Below are 18,358 nucleotides of genomic sequence, written 5' to 3' on the forward strand. Positions count from 1 at the left end.
CTGCTTTAGGAATCAAATACTAAACTGTTATGCTTGCAGAGAGCGTAAGGTGGTGCTATACTCTCTAAATTACCTATGTCAAATTACAAACAGGTATGTAAATTTGGGAAGCTAAAAGGCAATTTTCTGGTTCGATTTTAGTATGTCACTTCAAAGCATAACAAAAGTTGCCAAATAGTAGCTAACACAGTGGGAAATGTTTGTATTAAAAATGATAATCATAAAGAAATGTTAGATACTACCTGCTGCTGCCAGTGCTGTCCCTGCCCAAATAATGCATTCCACTGCTATTACAAGTTAAGTTATTACTGAAATTGTCCACACAATCACGCATAATTCCAAATAAAAAGGAATGTTTGCGAGAGGAATTGTTCCTACGATTAAGCAGACAACTTCAGTTCAACACTCTGTCTTGTACAAAGCCGTTCCCTACTACGGACAGAAAAAGTCTCACTAGTTCAGTTGCATGAGGCTACTTCACAGACATGAGTGAGAGCCTACAACTGTTTCTTTTGGCAAAAAGACTTTTCTCAGATATTTCTTTTGTTACCCACTGTGTGTACAGGTCTTTCGCTGACTTCAGTAGAGCAGAATACAAATGTAAGACTCTTTAGCACGGATAATTTAGCTGCCCAATGCAGAAAGGTTTTAGAACATGATACACTGCTTTTTTTTGTTAATGTCTTCCAGTCTTGACTAAAACCAACACAAAGAATACTTTCAGAAATTTAAGATCTCCATTAGCCATCTTTTAATGAATTGTGATTCAGCTACAGTTGAAGCCCAACAGGTCAGCATGTTGTTTATGCACATCTGTCGCACTTCTCTATTTTTGTCCCCAAATTTATTTATATGGCTCTGAACATGTCACAAAACTCCACTGGCAAAAAGAAAACACATGGAAGAATGTCCTATGAATACATTCCATGTTTTCTATACGATTTTATATTTAGACCTTCACCATGTTTTGACTTTCACTGTTTTGTTCTATCAGAAATGAAAAGTTGGCATTGGTCGAACTTCATGATGGCCATATTTTCTTACTGTCCCAAAAAGACAGGTGAACTGCAGAAAAAAAAATATTTCTGAATATAAGATAAACAAGAATTTTTGAGTGCTGGATTCTGAGCCACACCACAAATCAATCACTGTGTATTTATTCATTGATTTTGACATTGTGCCCTTAATAGTTAGGGTTAAAAAAAATTAGTAGTTCTACTTACACCTTTTCACATTTATTGATTGATTTCAGTTTTTGTATGATGTTAATCAATAGGAATCAATATCTGCAGCTGCTTTTTTTTTTTTTCAGTCAGTTCTTACTAGCTTGTACAAAGAAAGAGGAATCCAATATTGGGAAACTGTGCGATGGTTTTTATATACTACATATCATGTTTGAACAAGGTGAAATTGCAGGTTAAATTGCATGGAGGTCCAGATACCTAAACAGACTGCAAAAAATTCCTTCGAGATTATGTTTTTAAATTTTAATATAGAACAAATGTCACTGTATAGCAATGTCCAAGATATAAAGGACTTTGGAGTTCAATAACAAATACAGAGTTGTTATTTGAAACAAAAATGTAACTCATGAGAACAATCAGTTCCGTTTTCTAGCAGCAGTTATACTATGTGGTCATAACCATTTTTTCCCTTTTATACAGGAGTCTCAAGGTGCACATTTTTAATGTATCCTAGCAGTTTCCAGTTAATGTTTTATATTTCTACAGCTATTATTTTCTGTTGAAAGAAAACTAGTAAAGGTTCAGTCAAGAAAGGGAAAACAAAGGAAGAAGATCAATATTAACACTCTACAAATATTGACTTAGCAAAGTGACTTTGTTGTCTTTCTCCCACAGGAATTTATATTGAATGAGTGATTTATTTAAAAGAAAATACTGATAGAACATATTAGTCTAACTAAAAATCAATATTTTCAGGCTACAGCATATATTTACAAAGTAATGCCCAACAAACTGAATATGCTCACAGATCTGTTATTTATTTCCAATTACCTTTCATATAAAGGTTTATGATACACAATCTTTCAGACTACTTACACATTTAAAGTTCTCACCAACCTAATAAATTATTAAATTCTAAATTTCTCAAAAAGTCATTAAACGTTTTATCCAACAGTGGTTTCATTTATAAAAAAAAAAAAACACACTTTGTTCTATTAAACCTTCACACCTGAAAAATTATTTTCAATAACTAGATGTCAGCAAAACCAACAGTATATAAAAATGTTAATAATAATACGTAGCAAGAAACCTCTTGGTAGTTTATAGCTGCCCTTGACAAACTATTAATAAAACATAAGCGAAAAATCAGAGAAAAACGGTTTCTTATTTAAAATGCAATAACATATGTGCCTAGAGGAAAACAGCATAATTTCAGTAGGACTACCTTACACGCTACCTTCATCGTGTCTGGCTCAATTAGCTTTGTGCTTCTGTTGCTACTGGCGCCCAGGCTGAGAGTGGTAGAAATGGATGCCTTGCAACTCTGAGCTGATGAGGGTCTTGAAGGAGTTCTGCTGTCTCCTATAAACACAGATATTTAGTTACAGTGACATTATTTCAACCCACCCCTAGTGCAATTTATCATAAAGCCTTACATTTATAGGCACACAGAGGAAAACTGGATGACAAGAACTTCAATCAGATGAGCTGACTTCCCTTATAATTATGTAACATTTCATAATTCATTAGCAAAACATCTTTACTTCCCCGACTGTACATCCCAGGTGAATGGGCATATGATGGGAGAACCCTGGCATCAAATCTGCCTGAAGGGCAAGAAATTGTGACCACATGATTCCATTTACCTTGGAATCAAGGTAAATCTGTCCTGAGTGGATACGTTTAACCTGCTTCTAATTTAAAGTTATTTCTTTTCAGGACAATGTAGTTTCCCTGCCAGATAGCACATCACTTACGCACAGCTGCCCAATACAATTACTTCCAAGCCTTTACTTTCTGGTTCCTTATGTTGGGGCAACTCTGCCAGTACAATTGTTGATTTAGCTACACAAACTCAGTCTTCATCACTGTTTTGTCATCTCTGCACCTCTTCAGTATTGCCTAGAATTGAAGCAACTTAAACAGAACACACTACATGTGAGTATTTTACACATGGTACCTTGGCAGTCTGTTAGCCTGTGGTCTTTTCCCAGTTTGGGAAGGTTTTTAAGTATCTTTGTAACTTCAGGAAGAAAATTAAACTCTCATATTGATTGTACTTGAAAAGTAGCCTCGATAATTGAAACAAACAGACTGCTTATTGATAAATGTTTAAGGTTTCATCTCTGATCTGGGAAGGAAATAACTTGCTGTGTTGCAACATCTGAGCATTTATTTTCTCTCTTCCCTCTGGACTGTCACGTGAGAGTCAACAACACCCACTCTTAAGAATCTGAGAGCTTCCTATCACAGACGCAGCCAAAGTCTGTTTGAACACAGAGGTCAGATATTCTACTGAGACAATTATGCAATCGTCACAGTATAAATTTATATTAGTCAATAACATCCTCACTAATCTGAGAAAAAAATTAAAGACTCAGCTTTTCACTGACCCAGAGCATGAACTCCAACAGAATGCAAACTCCCAATATGAACTATAAATACCTTTTGTTGGTGCTAGTTTGTGATCAGTTTTCCTCGAGATTCTTGGTGATGGTTTTGATACTGGCACTGTGATCCCTTCAGAGGAAGTTTCAGCTTGACTTCCAAACTGCTGTTGCTTCAATCGATTATCAACTTCCAGTTTCTCTCGTGCAGTCTTGCAGCACTGCTCACTGGTTGTCATGTATAAGTCACAAAACTTTAAAGAAAACTAATCTGTTAAGTGGAACATTCTTTCTCACAGTTTTAAGGATTAAAATGTAACATTAGTAAGGAAAGGACATATCAATAGATGTAATGCATTTTCTCCTAAAGCACAATATTAATTTTCATTTTCGTTAATCGGAGCAACCACTCAAGTGACACAGTAAAATGGAGCCACGATTCAACGAGAAGGTCCAATATTGAATGAAAATTAAGCGTGACTTTCAACCCAAGAGGTGATTTATATTTATTTCTAGATATCTGAAGACTGATATTTTTTTTTTAACATATGATTTTTAATAGGGGGTTCTTTTTCTCCTATGAAACTATATGGATGTACAAATCTTTTGGACTGTTTATTCAGTTCAAAACTTAAGAAATTATGTCAGAAAAACTGATAAGGTGTTACATCCTGAAAATCAGATGTTCAGCATACATGATAATGTCCCACACACAAAAAATCATGAAATGTCAGAGACATAGCAACTCGCACTGATTAGCTATGTTTGCTGCCAACTATCATCTTTACCCTGCTATTCCTTTAACTCTTACCTTCACACATGCTGTTAGGCTTCATGCTTACTGTTAGGCTCTGCCTAACACATTAAGTTCACTTGCAGCAAATAACCTTTTCAAGGATAATAGCTAGAGCTGTATGTTGTGAGATAAAGTGTGGGAAGCAGAAATATATACCAGCCCACGCTCCAGTACGTGGGCAGCTGGACGGGGGCCTGAGGTCAGGTCATGAGTAGACCAACACATGGAGGTGGTCTGTATTGTATTTGATAATGCTAATACTGCCAATAACATGAAATCAATAACACAAGAACAAATAATATCACTCTGTTTAACGTACCTTGTTGTAGTCAAGTTTGCCACGACAGTTAAAATCAGCTTGTTTAGTAATGGTACTCACTTCATCCAGAGTCATTTTTTCACCTCTCTGAAATAAAAAAACCCTCAGTTTGGGTTCCTAATCAAGAATGCTGTTCACCTACAGCACACGTTAATAAAAACACAAAGAAAGATTCTTTTAATATCCTTTCAGGGAATCTTACCTTGGATTAGATTTAAATGGATTTTTATTTGAATCATGTCCCTACAACGCTACTAAATACTGAACAGATGAATTGCACCAGCTTATGCAATTTTGCGGTGTCTTCTGGAAACCTACCATGAATGACTTACATGAATTTCAGAAAATCTTCCATAAACTGAGGAATCCCAGTGCTCAGTCATTCTTACTTACATTGTAGCATGCTAGCAACCAAGAGCTAACTTCATAATGGTTAGTTTCACTTATTTACTTGAGCTACCCCATTATACCTGTCTCCAACTGCAGTTTAGTTCACTAGAAAGGTTATTCCAGGCATGGATTTGCCTTACACCTATCTCTACTTGGAATTATTAGTCTGAAGCTAAAACAATTTCATGCCTTTTGGAACCAAGTCTGAATTGCACGTCAGAACACCAATCTGAGAGCCCCACTTGCCAGGTGGACACCAGGTACCTCTCTCAGGAAGAAAGCATGTCTTCCACAAGGTCCTCCAGCAATTTCCTCTACACAGATGCACAGGGCTGTTAGCAATGACACAGCAATATATAAAGAATATATATAAAATTGGGATGAAAACTAATGCAAACTTTACTGTTGGTAAACAGGTGATGTGGACATTATGGTCCCAGAGCCATAGTGGATTGCAACAAATCCAGTCCTGATCCTTCCCCCTTTGAACAGCACCAGTTGCTACTGCAGGCACATCTAGCAAGTTCTTCAGCCTGGGTCTATATAAAGCCCTACCCTGACTTTATCTAACAATACAGTTTATAGCTCTTCATGGCATAACTACAGTAGCACTAAACATCTGTTACTATCATCTTTCGTTATACAAAAAATACTTCCTTACCATTGCAACTATATCTTTTTGTTCATGCAGAACAAGGATTGAAAGTTCTGCCACATGTTTGAAGTAAATAAGTAATTTTGTTTTACTGGGTCAACCAAAACAAATATAGTATGTAAATTGTTTGTTCCTTCTGTCCCAGTTTGCTCTCCTCCACATTTCCTTACATTTGTTTTCTCACTTTTGAGCACTCTACTAGAATTCCGCTACTGGTCCATTTTTAATTGTTACTGCTCTCTAGTGTTTGTGCTGTGCAAGATGATCAGCTTGTACAATGAAGGAGTGGGTTTTTCGGCTATACAGAGCAAAAAACCTGACAGAACAGAGAAAGAAAATCATTGTAATCATCTATGACGTCCATCTATGTAGTTTAAAGTCAGAGCATCAGCCCTAGACCAACTTGGAAGACTGTTCCATTTCAGGGATTTGGTTTCCTTGCTTTGCAGATCCTCAGAGGACCTGGATTTTAATCATGCCAACACTCATCATTCTAACATACTCTCACTAGTGTTTTCTTTAAAGTTCCATCTCCTACAATCTCCTATCATCATAAAAATCTCAGCTGCTATTTAAAAAAAAAATAAAAATCTTTTCTATCCTTTCAGATTATACAATGAAACCTAAAAATACAGTGGCTATTCAGCAGCTAAGTAAGAAGTTCCAGATATCTTTTAATGTCATTATTTTAAGCCATTATTTGGGTTGATAATGCATAATCTCTAACCAAAGTATTGACTTACCCTTGCACAGTTTACTTTAAGACCCCAATGAACTAACTATAAGATCCAGGGAGGTCACTGGCATGACAGAACATCACAGCTGTGATAAAACTAAAGCACTGCCTTAATATTTTATGTATAACATAAAAATACTATTTTTTAAAAGACAACAACTTATGAGTGGAGCAAAGGTATGTCATTAATTCTCTCAGTTAAAGTTCATAACCCCAATGGGCTGCCGAGGGGCTCTGTAGAGAATAGAGGAATTTGCATGAACTGAACCAAGGGAGAGACACGTGCTTCCCTTTCTGTGGCTCCACTGCAGTATAGATAGAGTTTCAACAAAGCATCTGTGAAAATATGAAAAAAAAATTTTCTGCCAGCTTCCACCTTCAAGGCACAATTGCTGAAAGGGAGAGACAGGTTATCAACTGCAAGACTCTAAGGGGAAAAATGGAGAAAACATCAGATAACCACAGAAAATTAGACATCAAATTGCAGAAGAATCAAAAAAACCATGAATTACTTACTGATTCTTTTGATCAGGAATGTGTGTTTACACATTCAGAATAGTTTTACCATCTAATTTCCAAACTCTTTACTAATGGTTAAAGATGGATAATTAATTTCTGCTGATACTTACCGTTGTAAGAATTTTATAAAGTTCATCATGTAAAATATATCCAGTGTTATCTGTGTCTATTTTTCCAAATGCTTCAAGCAATTCAGTTTTTGTAGCCGGTTTTTCTTTTTTTAAAATAGTACAAAAATCATCAAAATTCAGTGTGGTCGTTTGTGAAGTCCAGTATTTATTAACTGTCTTCTGAGATGGATTTCTTCCAGCCTGTTGAAGTACTGAACAATAAAACACAGTATTAACTATATATACCAGCTGTCAGTAAAGAAGTTTTCTCAAAACATCCTTTAATCACTTTCTATGTTCAGACTTTTTTTTTTAAACCCAATCCATCCAAGGGAAGAGCGGGTCTGAAGGATAATTTTGCTTATAGTCTTAATCTTGTACTCTACTGATACAGACTGACTGTGACCTTCCCTGGCCTTGAATTCTGCAGTTTGTACCAGAGAGGTTCAAGCAGCCTGAGGGGCAGATGAGCTCACTCACATATTCTTTTGAAAGGAGTCATCAAACAGGCAGTGCCGGGCATCCTAGATCATCCCTCGCAAACTATGATCCAGCACCGAGATGATGTATGCCTCACTGCTGAGAATCACACCCATTTTCTTCTACAGAAAAAGGAAGAAGCCAGAGAGCAGTCTGTGACTTTTTATAACACAATACCACATGAATTATTTTGCTTAAAGGCTCTGGATCTGCAGCTTCCACTTACTAGTGTGCACTGTTCTACTAAACTCAAGGGATGTCTCCCTTAAAGAAAGTTAATGGGTTCAAACTATTATTTAAGCAAAATATCCATTAACTCAAAGACAGTCTCCTCAAGTGACAAGTGTAAAATTCAGCCCATTGTCTATATCCCCTGCCTTAATATCAAGAACCTATTATTTGTAAGCTTGCACATTATTAGATCCCATTTCTACTGAGATCCACATAAGTCTTTCCACTTACTCTGCCAAGACCTGAGATCTAGTGTAGAATCTATCTTAAACAATATTTTATGTCACAACTATACATTTGAACTGACCAATTCAAATTACATGACATGAATTTCAAATGTAAAGGAAAAATGATACCAACAGACATACACTGTTAAGACCAACAGCCAATACCACACATGCAATGAGTCACATTGCTCCTACACCTGGCATTCTTCAAAATTAATTTGCTGGATCTAGTTAAAAGTCTATAGTGAAAACAGCCTTTTATCAGTTTTCAGTGTGAAGAAGGTATTATGTTAAATTGAAATTAAATCCAAATGCACAGTCTATCTGAAAATGGAGGGATGCTTTTACATCTTCCCATATAATCAAGTTTTTTAAGGAAACACAAGAGATCTTCATCTCTGCCTAGGCTGGCAGCTTGATTTTTAGCCAGCTGACCAGTGACCAAGTCAGTTCAGTAGCATCTGTGAAATGAGGTGGTGCCATCCTTACAATTCTCCATAGGCAACTGTGTCACCATAAAAACAAACAAACAAAACCAGACACCTTTGTTGCTAATCTCCGATTGAATGCCAAGGACTAAATAAAGATTTCTGCTCTGTCACCTCTACAAGCGGAGTCAGGAGAACACACCAAATCTTAGAGCTTTATCCACGCAACACTTGGGCACATAGCAATTGTTTAAGGATTTCAATGTCAAGGTCAGCCAAGGAAGGGCAGTTACTCTGTGTGTTTGTTTACATGGATAGCCGAGTTCCCAGAAATGTCAGTATAGCACAGTATTCACTTACATTTAACAGAGTATCCTTTGAATAGATGACAATTCTGTATTTTTATACATCCAGGGAGATCAGCACTTGCCATACCCTACATGCCTCCCAAGCTTGTATTTCTGAAAGTTCAATCAGATTGCAGCTTTTATATGTCTTTACAAACTGATTCTGCTAAATACCTCAAGGAATACTACAACACAGGAAATGAAGCTACTATTTGTGTATAAGTAAAGCTCCTACAAATAAAATTTCCATCTCTAATATTTTACAGTTTAGAATATTACCCAAACATCACGTAACAAGAAATGCTTAAACACTGGCACCACTCATTTGATAAATGCCAGAATTTACTTAAGATGCAATATAAGTCTATAATAACTCTCAATGCTTACAAATTTTGAAAGAAGTTCTTAAATATCTCTGAAAAGACTGGGAGCCTGAGCAACTAATTCTCCTTTCTGAGTTGACCTTGAAACCAAAATGCTCAAACACTTGCTATGTAGTGAAGTGGCATATGGATAGAGATGAAAGCCAAAGCATATATAAAAGAGATAACATTTGTTCACACCACTCCCATCTTAAAATCCAGATTATCCAAAACTATCATTAGGATGTTATAAAGGCACTTTTGTTACAGCTGAAAGCCTGGATAACACTAAGTCACATGCTGAAAGAACATGCGTGCTAATGGGTAGAATTTCACGTACTGGTGTAGGGAAAGAAGCTCAATCAAGTGCAGCAGAGAAGTACCCTCAGCTTTTATAGTGGGGGTTTCCAATGGCACTGGCAATGCAGACATTAGTGAGAAATATTTCCTCACATAAGCAAAAAAAAAAAAAATTACAGTCACTAGAATTATGATATAATTAAATTATTTGATAGCTTAGCATGTTTTTGCCTTTAACCCATTGCTTGGGGTTTTTATTACAAACGACTGCAGTGCTGTAACACACATACCCTTTATCAGCATCATAATCTATGAGGAGGACTTGAGAAAGCAACGTGTACTACCACCAATCCCAAATGCATTTTGAGCTCTACCCCAAAACCCACAAAATAAAAATCATTATTTTTTTTAATGATATGTTTTGGTTCTCTTTATCTAACTGAAGGTTTATGTTCTCATGCTTTCTCTATCAACCATGTGAGCTGGAAACATTTTTTCTAATAAAGCAAGCTAAGATGTTCACATCACAAAACTCCAGGTAGAAGATAGGACTGAAAGACACTTTCATGAGTTTCCTAATACTATCCCATGCTATTACATACAACCATGAGTAAACTTTTTCATGAAAGGACAAAAATGCTGTAAGAAAGAAAAAATAAAAAAACCCCAAATCCCAAGCATGGTAAGACATAGTACACAATCCTACAGCTCCAAGAGATAGCAAAGTTGGTATTGTATTTGCTTGAGAAATTTTACCTGGGATAGTGAAACCTATTTCACAACTGGAACAGGTTATTACTCAGTCTTATCTTACTCCTTCCTTATCTTACTTGGTCACTAAGATATATCATAAAGAAATTAACTTCCAATACACAGCCCTATCTACCATTTTTCAGACAAACTTTTGTAACTTTCCTAATAATTTCATGCAAGGAACTTTGAAATTCCATAGGTTTTCAAAACAAATGTTGTTAAGCTCCACAGCTTTCAGTATCTACTAACACCTTCTGAAGCATTCAAAGATATTTTTTCCTGTTGTACTGCAGATGGCAATACCACTTATACACAAACATATAATGGATGACAAAACGAAAACTTTTAATTTTCATCTACATGAACACTGTAATTCAGTACAAGTTTAAGGATTTACAGATGAAAAGCGCTGTATACTATTCCCACTTCCATAAGTCATCCAACACCTAGCATCAAAAATTAAGGATCTGAGTAAAATTAAAAACTTTGAGGAATGGTAACTTCTATAAACTTTGATAAAAACACTGTGCAACATATTTTATAACAGGTAAATGATGAAAATGTCTTCAAATACACAGCCACCAACACCTGAAATCTGAACCCTATCTAAAACTACTGTAAATTCCTTAAAGCAGTTACTGAGTTTATGCATTGGGATACTCTCACCACTGAACTGCTGACTGTAAACTACCCACTGTAATCATCACACACAATAGTCACGGGGAAAAAAATATCTAGTCATTACCTAAACTGAGTTGTTCTTTGGATTTAATATTTTCTAAACTGCTTTTTAAAACAGTTAGGTAAGCTGCTCGGCAGTTCATGTAAAAGATTGCTTCTTCAGCATGCTGGGACTTCCTTGCTTGGGAACTTTCTGAGCGTGTGACTTTCTGAACGGAGAGGGATGCATTATTGTCAGGACTGCTGGCCATTCTGTGAAGAATACAATTACAGTTAGAATTTGTTAGTCTTGCCTGTTTAATAATGCCTGTGCTTTGTCCTCTGAAACACAGACCAGCACAAATTATCCTAACATCTAGATCATATATTTTCCATTCTCTAAATCTGGGATGGGAATACTTATCTACACTTACAGGTAAGCACCATAAGATCCACAGACAAAAATAGCTTGAGCTCTATTTATTATTCACAATTTATTCTTTACTGGCAGCAAAAAGTTTCATTTTATTGTATTTTATTTTAATTTCAGATATTTGATGTCACAATGATTATATAGTCACGTTATTTGAAAGCATAAAAACAAATTTTCAAGGTAAGTGTCACACAAGCCATTGCTATCCCTGTTTAGAAATAAACCGCTAGGACTTGTCCTTACCACACATTTTCACTAGAATCTCTACTCTTGCCACGTTAGCTAAAGTGACAGAAACAATGGGAGAATTTGTGAAGAAGCTCACTTGTTGCCTCTCATGACTTTATTTCTATGCTTAGTATAATTTGTCACAATGATAAATTAATGAACATGTCACACCTACCACTGGTTTGCTCCCAGTGCCACTCTCATTCTTGCTACAGTTCACCAGCAATAGCAAAGGTGGAAAAAAAAATGCCAATTCTGATTTCACTGGAAAACTGGGTAGCTTTACACAGCTTCAGCAGAGACACTGCGTAATGGCATAAACACCATATAACATTCAGTGTTAAAAAAGTGATATCATTATTGAATTGATTACATGTTTTTTTTCTGGTGCCAACCCATACCAGAACAGGCTTTTGTTTTCTGTTTTTACAGTTGTAACTCAATAAAACATATAGCTAATAGTAAAATCAGTCAATATTTTAACTGTTAATCCTTCAAGTATGTGAAGTTAAACACACAATTCTACTTTTATGGGTTATCTAAATATAACTAATAGAAATAAGTAAGTCTGAAGCTAAGAACGTGCATAAAACTTTGCACAACTGAGGCCTTTTAAGTACAAGAACACTACCCATGTAACTGTAAATGAATGGAAAAAATATGAAATGCATTTTTTCTAAATTATTAAAACAATTCAAAGCAGTAGCTAATACTGTTTGCTCACCAATGGCCAGTAAACTTTAACAGCAGCCTCCTGCTTTTACCAAGGGTGATTAAGGTTTTTAGAAGGCCATCACAGAGGGACACTAAATCGTGTTGTACTGTTGGTCTAACAGCCTCTCATATTATTTTACCCAATGTTGACTTCAGAAAATATATTCCAGTATAATAAATTGAATATCTCAAGTTCAGCAACAAGACAACGACATCATAGGGTCCCCTTCAGGACTCATTGGATTTTTACTCTGGAGGCCTAAATCACTCGCACCTTGTTGAGTTATATAGGTCTTTTACACTTGGGAAAGAAAGATAATAATCGCTTATCATGGATGAAGTACCCTATTTATAATACACAGACCGCCTGCCTGACACTTTAATATTACACTGGCATTAGAAGGACCCCATAGGGACACTGTGATACAGTCTGGTTACTGCAAACGGGTGTCACTATAATTAAGCACCAGTGTTACACACACAAAATGGAAGTGGGTTAAAGTCAAGGAGGAAAAGAAGAATAAATGTTAATTTTCCAGTAACTAGTTTATAAAATGTGAACTCTGTTTATACTCCTTAGACTTCCCATTACCGAGATATTTCTTACGTGGGCCACAGTTCTGCCAAGAAGTGCTGCCAATACATTGCTCAGAAATCCAGTGAGCAATAGCTTAGTGACAGCACTGCCAGCAGCCCCATGGCTTAGGTTGTTAAATTTTTACTGGACAAATGACACTTTAGACAAAATAGACAGAGGGGAGCAATCCGGCCTCAGCTGAAGTAGGAGGACGACACAGCCTAACTATTACATTGAATTTTAGTTGCTATGATTCTAACAAATAAAAACCCTCTTCCAACCAGGAATTAAGTCATACCCTTCTTGGCAATACCGACCTTTCCCGCTGCGGGTCCGTGGCCGAGGTTCACCTCCGCCCACAGCAAACACACACCGGCAGGGAAGCTTCGTGCCGTTGCTTCTTACACTGCCGAGCCCAAGCGCTCAGGCCTCGCTCACCTGAATCACAGAATCACGGAATTATTTAGGTCGGAAAAGGCCTTTAAGATCATCGAGTCCAACTGTAAACTGAAATGAGGAAACTTTTACCACATGAATCTCATTACCTCCCTCTCCGGTGGGCGTAGGGGTCTTCTTGGGCAAAATTTACCATCCAACCTCACGCAAAAGACATGAGAGTCCCTTCCCCCAGCCCGCCAGATGGGAATCAACTCTCCCGCCCGCCCGTCGGGGACCCTCCGCCCTGCCCGGGGTCCCCGCAGCCCTGAGGGGCCGGGATGGCCACACCTCCCCTCCCGCCCCAGCTGGCCTCGCACAAACCTTCCCCGGGGCGGGGAGGCCGCCACCGGCCCGGCTCCCCCCGTTGCCCAGCACCGACCGTGGGGGTAGCGGGACCCGGCGAGTCGGTTCCCGCCCCTCAGGCCTGACGGGCGCCGGGCTCCCCTGGCCCAGCCCGGCCCGGCCCGGCGCCTCCGCCCGCCCTGCCGGGGCCGCGTCCCGCCCTCTCAGCGCCGTTTCCAGCCGGCGGCGTTTGGCCGGTGCACGGCGGCGGGAGATCCGCAAAGGCGGCGGGAGCAGCTCCTGGCGCCGCAATGTCGTAGGTATCGGGCGGGGGGTGGCAGCGGAGCGGATAAGCTCCTCTTCCCCGCGGGGCGGCCGCTGAGGGGCGGCCGGCAGCCGTTGGAGCGGGGCGGGCGGGCGATGGAGCCAGGGCCCGTGTGGGAGGCTGGGAGGGGGAGCGCTTCTCCCCGCGGCCTGCGGGCTCCCTGGGCGGCGGCGAGCTTGTTCCCTGAGGAGAAATGTGCCCCTCGGGTTATCCCAGAGAGGGAAGGAGCACGCTGCTGCCTGGGGAAGGACGGGGTTTGTTTCTAGCTCTGTCTTACAGTAGTTGGATGGGACCGGGAAACATTTAAGATGGTGGCTTCTTGGGGCAGAGCCATTATCCGGACGGAGTTTGGGTGGGCGATGCCCGTTGGCATGGGTAATACTTTCTGTTACATGGCTGTTCCCGGCTTCCCCAGGCGAGGGGGAGTTTGTTTATCTCTGCACACCTTATGGATAAAGCCTGCGGTAGGGGGTGGAAGAGGGACAGGAGCCACCTTACGGATTGGTTGGGCAGAGTTTGACACCTGGGTTTTGTGCCGAAGGCTGCTGTGGGGAGGTATTGCAGGCCTGCAGTGGTAAGGACATGACATGTTCCATCTCCTTTTTCTGTCAGGCTGTATCTCAACATATTGTCTCCAGTGGGAATAAATCCTGTTCATATTTCTCCTATTCTTTGCAATTTATCAAGCGATAGTCATGTAAATCTGATGCGATTCTTGTGTATCTTTGCTAACTGTGAGCTTCTGGGGAACAATACAGAAAATGTGTAGGATGTTGCTAATTTCAACACCAGTAAGGTGAGGCTGTAAGACTTACGCTGCCGATATATAGTCTTGGGACATTGTCCAAGTTTACAGCTCTTTATGCAATTTCAAAGATAACTTGTGTTAGAGCTAACATAGATTCCAACTTCTGCCAGTCTTTCTCTTGACCAGTGGAAGTTTAACACCTTTGTTAGCGTCACAGACAGCGGTGAGTTTGCTGCCAATACCAAGCTGTGTGGTGTGATGGAGGGGAGGGAGGGAAGGATCCATCCAGAGGGACTGGGGTGGGCTGGAGAGGTGGGACGGGCAAACCTCATGGAGTTCAACAGGGCCAAGGGCAAGGTCCTGCCATGGGTCGGGGCAATCCCAAGCACAAATACAAGGCTGGGCGAGGAGGGGATGGAGAGCAGCCCCGAGGAGAAGGACTTAGGGGTGTTAGTGGGTAGAAAACTGAATATGACCCAGCAATGTGCGCTGGCAGCCCAGAAAGCCACCTGTGTGCTGGGCTGTACCCAGAGCAGAGTGGGCAGCAGGGCGAGGGGGGGGATTCTCCCCCTCTGCTCTGCTCTCGTGAGACCCCCCTGCAGTGCTGGGTCCAGCTCTGGGGGCACCAACATCAGAAGGACACGGACCTGCTCGAGCAGGGCCATGAAGATGCTCGGGGGGCTGGAGCACCTCCCCTGAGAGGCTGAGAGAGTTGGGGGGTTCAGCTGGAGAAGAGAAGGCTCCAGGGAGACCTTAGAGCGGCCTCCCAGTACTTGAAGGGAGCTACAGGAAAGGTGGGGAGGGACTCTTGATCAGAGGGGTAGGGATAGAATGAGGGGTAACGGTTTTACACTGCAAGAGGGCAGATTTAGATTAGATCGAAGGAAGAAATTGTTCCCTGTGAGGGTGGTGAGGCCCTGGCAGAGGTTGCCCAGAGAAGCTGTGGCTGCCCCCTCCCTGGAAGGGTTCAAGGCCAGGTTGGCAGGGCCTTGGACAACCTGGGCTAGTGGAAGGTGTCCCTGCCCGGGCCAGGGGGTTGAACTAGATGGGCTTTAAGGTCACTTCCAACCCAAACCTTACTGTGAGTCTATGATAAGTTGAAGTAATCATGCCAGACAGTAGTAATACAAAGGACACTTACCAATACACAAGCTTTGATTTGTTGGTGATGAAGTCTGTTTCTCACTGGCTGCACACTGAGTTTAACTGCCATTTAAGCTGAACATGGAAAATGATCATGTATTTTGTCTGCTTTTTCAATTAATAAGGTATTTTTGCTGGCAGGTTTTGAAGATGAAGCAATAGGTAAATAGCATAGAGGTGTTTTCTTTTTTCCCCAGAGAAAGCAGAAACTTAAGAGGAAGCTAACTGAAATGGCCTCAAAATGCACTACAATGCTCTCCAGGGTATTTTTAATGAAATAATATAATCAAGTCCCTGATTCTCTATGGTTTTTGTGCATTAAATCTCTGTGTGGCTGTTACCATTGCATTCATTCATAAATGAATTGTGAAGAAGAGAAGGTTAAGTGTATGTGGAATTAAAAACAATATAAAAACCCACGTTTCTTTATAGAAAATTAAATTGCATGCCTAGACTCTCATGGTTAAGCAGTTCCTCATATAAGTGGTTTCATCAAAGCACTTTTCAAGTGAGTAAAGGTCTCCCAGTATTAGCAAGGAACTGACACTATGACCTGGAATGATGGATGAACAATATGCTATAGAAGTAATATGTAGTTCTTTAACCGGATACATATTATGGGCAAAATGATCACTGCAGGTTGTACAGCCAGCTATAAACGTGCCCTCATACTCTGCATAGTTAAGAAAATAAATTAAGCCTCATCAGGCTACCAATTCAAGGGTAGGAAACTCAGGTGAATAAGTTGTTGTGTACTGTCACCACATATGCCTTGTCTTTCTCCTTTTCTTGTTCATGCTCTGACATTTGATTCTACACCATAGCCAAAGCAAGGATTTTCCAGCCATATAGAAAAGATAAACCAAACTAAAACTGATGCTCTTCCGCCGTGGTGTTTCCTACAATACTTTAGGAATTTTGTTTACACCCAGGCACACATATCGTTTTTTCTCCATGTTCATCTTTTGAAAGATCTGAGAGAAGACACTTTGGCCATTTTGTTAGATGTCTGGATGAATTTTGTTTCAGTGGTCCTAGACAGGGACTGTGTGTAGGCTAAGAGCACAAATTTTAACTTATTTTGAGATTTACCTTCTCACATTATGGCATCAAAAAGACAAGCATTGAAAACAAGCCCACAAGCAAACCAGGCTGCTGGGTAGGGTGGATTGGGAAAAGCGAGGCAAAGTTGACCTCCCGAAGCCAAAATTGTATCCATGCAGCTCCTTCCAACATTGAAGTGCTTGCCTGGAATGAGGCTGCCTCTTCGCTGCCAAAGCTCAGGGTGTTTGCAGGGGTTTTGCAGGCCAGCAGAGAAAAATTTGGGCTGTCTGCACCTCTATTGCTGTACACAGACTCGACAGACTTTAAAGAACATAGTCTTGACCAGTCCACAACTTTCTCTCTTAAGGAGTTTTCTAAATGTTTATAATTTAGTGGGATTTTCATGTAGTTTCTCATTTATCTTCATCCTACAGCTATGCTGAGTCCAGATTCTGCTATAGTTTGGCTTCCAGCTTCTTTTGAAGTCCATCATAAAAACTTCCATCAAAACATGCCTTAGTATAACATGCAAATGCATCGGCCCCTAGAGCATCCTTTCAGAGTAGATGTATTAATAAATAGAATGTTTCTCTGCTGCCACTGGGGTGGAAGATGTAATGGAGTCTGTATTCCTTAAGCAATATGGGTTTCTATTTAAAAAAGGAATACATTGTAAAGATTTCCATCAAACTGTTACAGCTTGGACTGCCCATTGGCAAGAAGTTCACACGCTTTTTTAATTTAAATGTTACCTGTTTACTTGGCTTTTTTAAGACAGAATACTTCTCGTCCCCTTTTTGTAATAGAGATAGTTGTAAAACAGTATTCATATAAGACTGTTACCTGAGTTATATTTCAAAGATGTGTTTTCATTCTATTTTTTCCAATATTTTAATTTATAGTTTTGGAATAGAAACATAAATTTTAAAAGGATATGTTTGGAATGAGGTCATCTTAATTCCCCACAAGTCAAAACATTATTTTCCAAGATGAAAACTGTGAAATAAGTTCTTGAAATATGATGTATTTTCCAAATCTTGTTTAATTTGATATAATGTTTCTTGGGGACTGTTCTTACAAAGATTTTAAATTTTTTTCCTCGTTGTTTTATATAATGCTTTAAACTATTGTTAAGATTTAGGAATGTGCTTAAAAAGTTTCAGTTGTCTCTGGGAAAAATAGTCTTAATTTATGTTGACCTTTCTTTCCTTTGAGCATTTAGTCTGCATTCAATAAAATTTTGATGACTGCTCTTTAGAAGACAGCTGTACGATATAAAGTATTATAAATATTCAGCTTTCCTCTTCTAGCGTTGCCATTAACAGCTGGGCATCCAGTTCAGCAGAGCAGATTTTGCAGAGAGAGCTTGGCATGTTCCTGAATCAGTATAGTGAAGAAGACTAGCAAATAGTTTCTTATGGTTTGGGGACCTGTAAAGACATAGAGCATCTGTTCCCCAGTTAAGTCATAGTCTGGTAGCACTGAATCATGTTAAGAGCTAAAATGATGGGAAGAACTACTTTTTTCACCTTGGCTGTACCT

General features: G+C 39.4%; 2 protein-coding genes across 12 annotated transcripts in view; one reads left to right on the top strand and one right to left on the bottom strand.

Moving 5' to 3' along the window:
- The window catches only part of EFCAB7 (EF-hand calcium binding domain 7), a 29,708-nt gene extending 15,975 nt beyond the window's left edge, over positions 1-13,733 (bottom strand). For 2 of the 5 annotated variants that reach the window (XM_074875843.1, XM_074875839.1), the window contains exons 1-7: positions 13,596-13,733; positions 13,154-13,274; positions 10,970-11,157; positions 7,097-7,308; positions 4,687-4,773; positions 3,630-3,825; positions 2,410-2,546 (exon numbers count right to left, since the gene is read on the bottom strand). In XM_074875843.1, the coding sequence (XP_074731944.1) occupies positions 2,410-2,546; positions 3,630-3,825; positions 4,687-4,773; positions 7,097-7,308; positions 10,970-11,156 (819 nt within the window). In that variant the 5' untranslated portion in view covers position 11,157; positions 13,154-13,274; positions 13,596-13,733. Of the gene's footprint in view, positions 1-2,409; positions 2,547-3,629; positions 3,826-4,686; positions 4,774-7,096; positions 7,309-7,576; positions 7,699-10,969; positions 11,158-13,153; positions 13,275-13,381; positions 13,533-13,595 lie in introns of those variants that run through there. The other 3 variants (XM_074875841.1, XM_074875840.1, XM_074875842.1) reach the window with 3 other exon arrangements.
- Positions 13,718-18,358, top strand: part of ITGB3BP (integrin subunit beta 3 binding protein) — a 35,511-nt gene continuing 30,870 nt past the window's right edge. For all 7 annotated transcript variants that reach the window (XM_074875851.1, XM_074875846.1, XM_074875845.1 and 4 more), the window contains exon 1: positions 13,718-13,872. In XM_074875851.1, the coding sequence (XP_074731952.1) occupies positions 13,868-13,872 (5 nt within the window). In that variant the 5' untranslated portion in view covers positions 13,718-13,867. The remainder of the gene's footprint in view (positions 13,873-18,358) is intronic.

Source organism: Strix uralensis, chromosome 8 (assembly GCF_047716275.1).
Source record: "Strix uralensis isolate ZFMK-TIS-50842 chromosome 8, bStrUra1, whole genome shotgun sequence".
NCBI classification, from domain to species: domain Eukaryota; kingdom Metazoa; phylum Chordata; class Aves; order Strigiformes; family Strigidae; genus Strix; species Strix uralensis.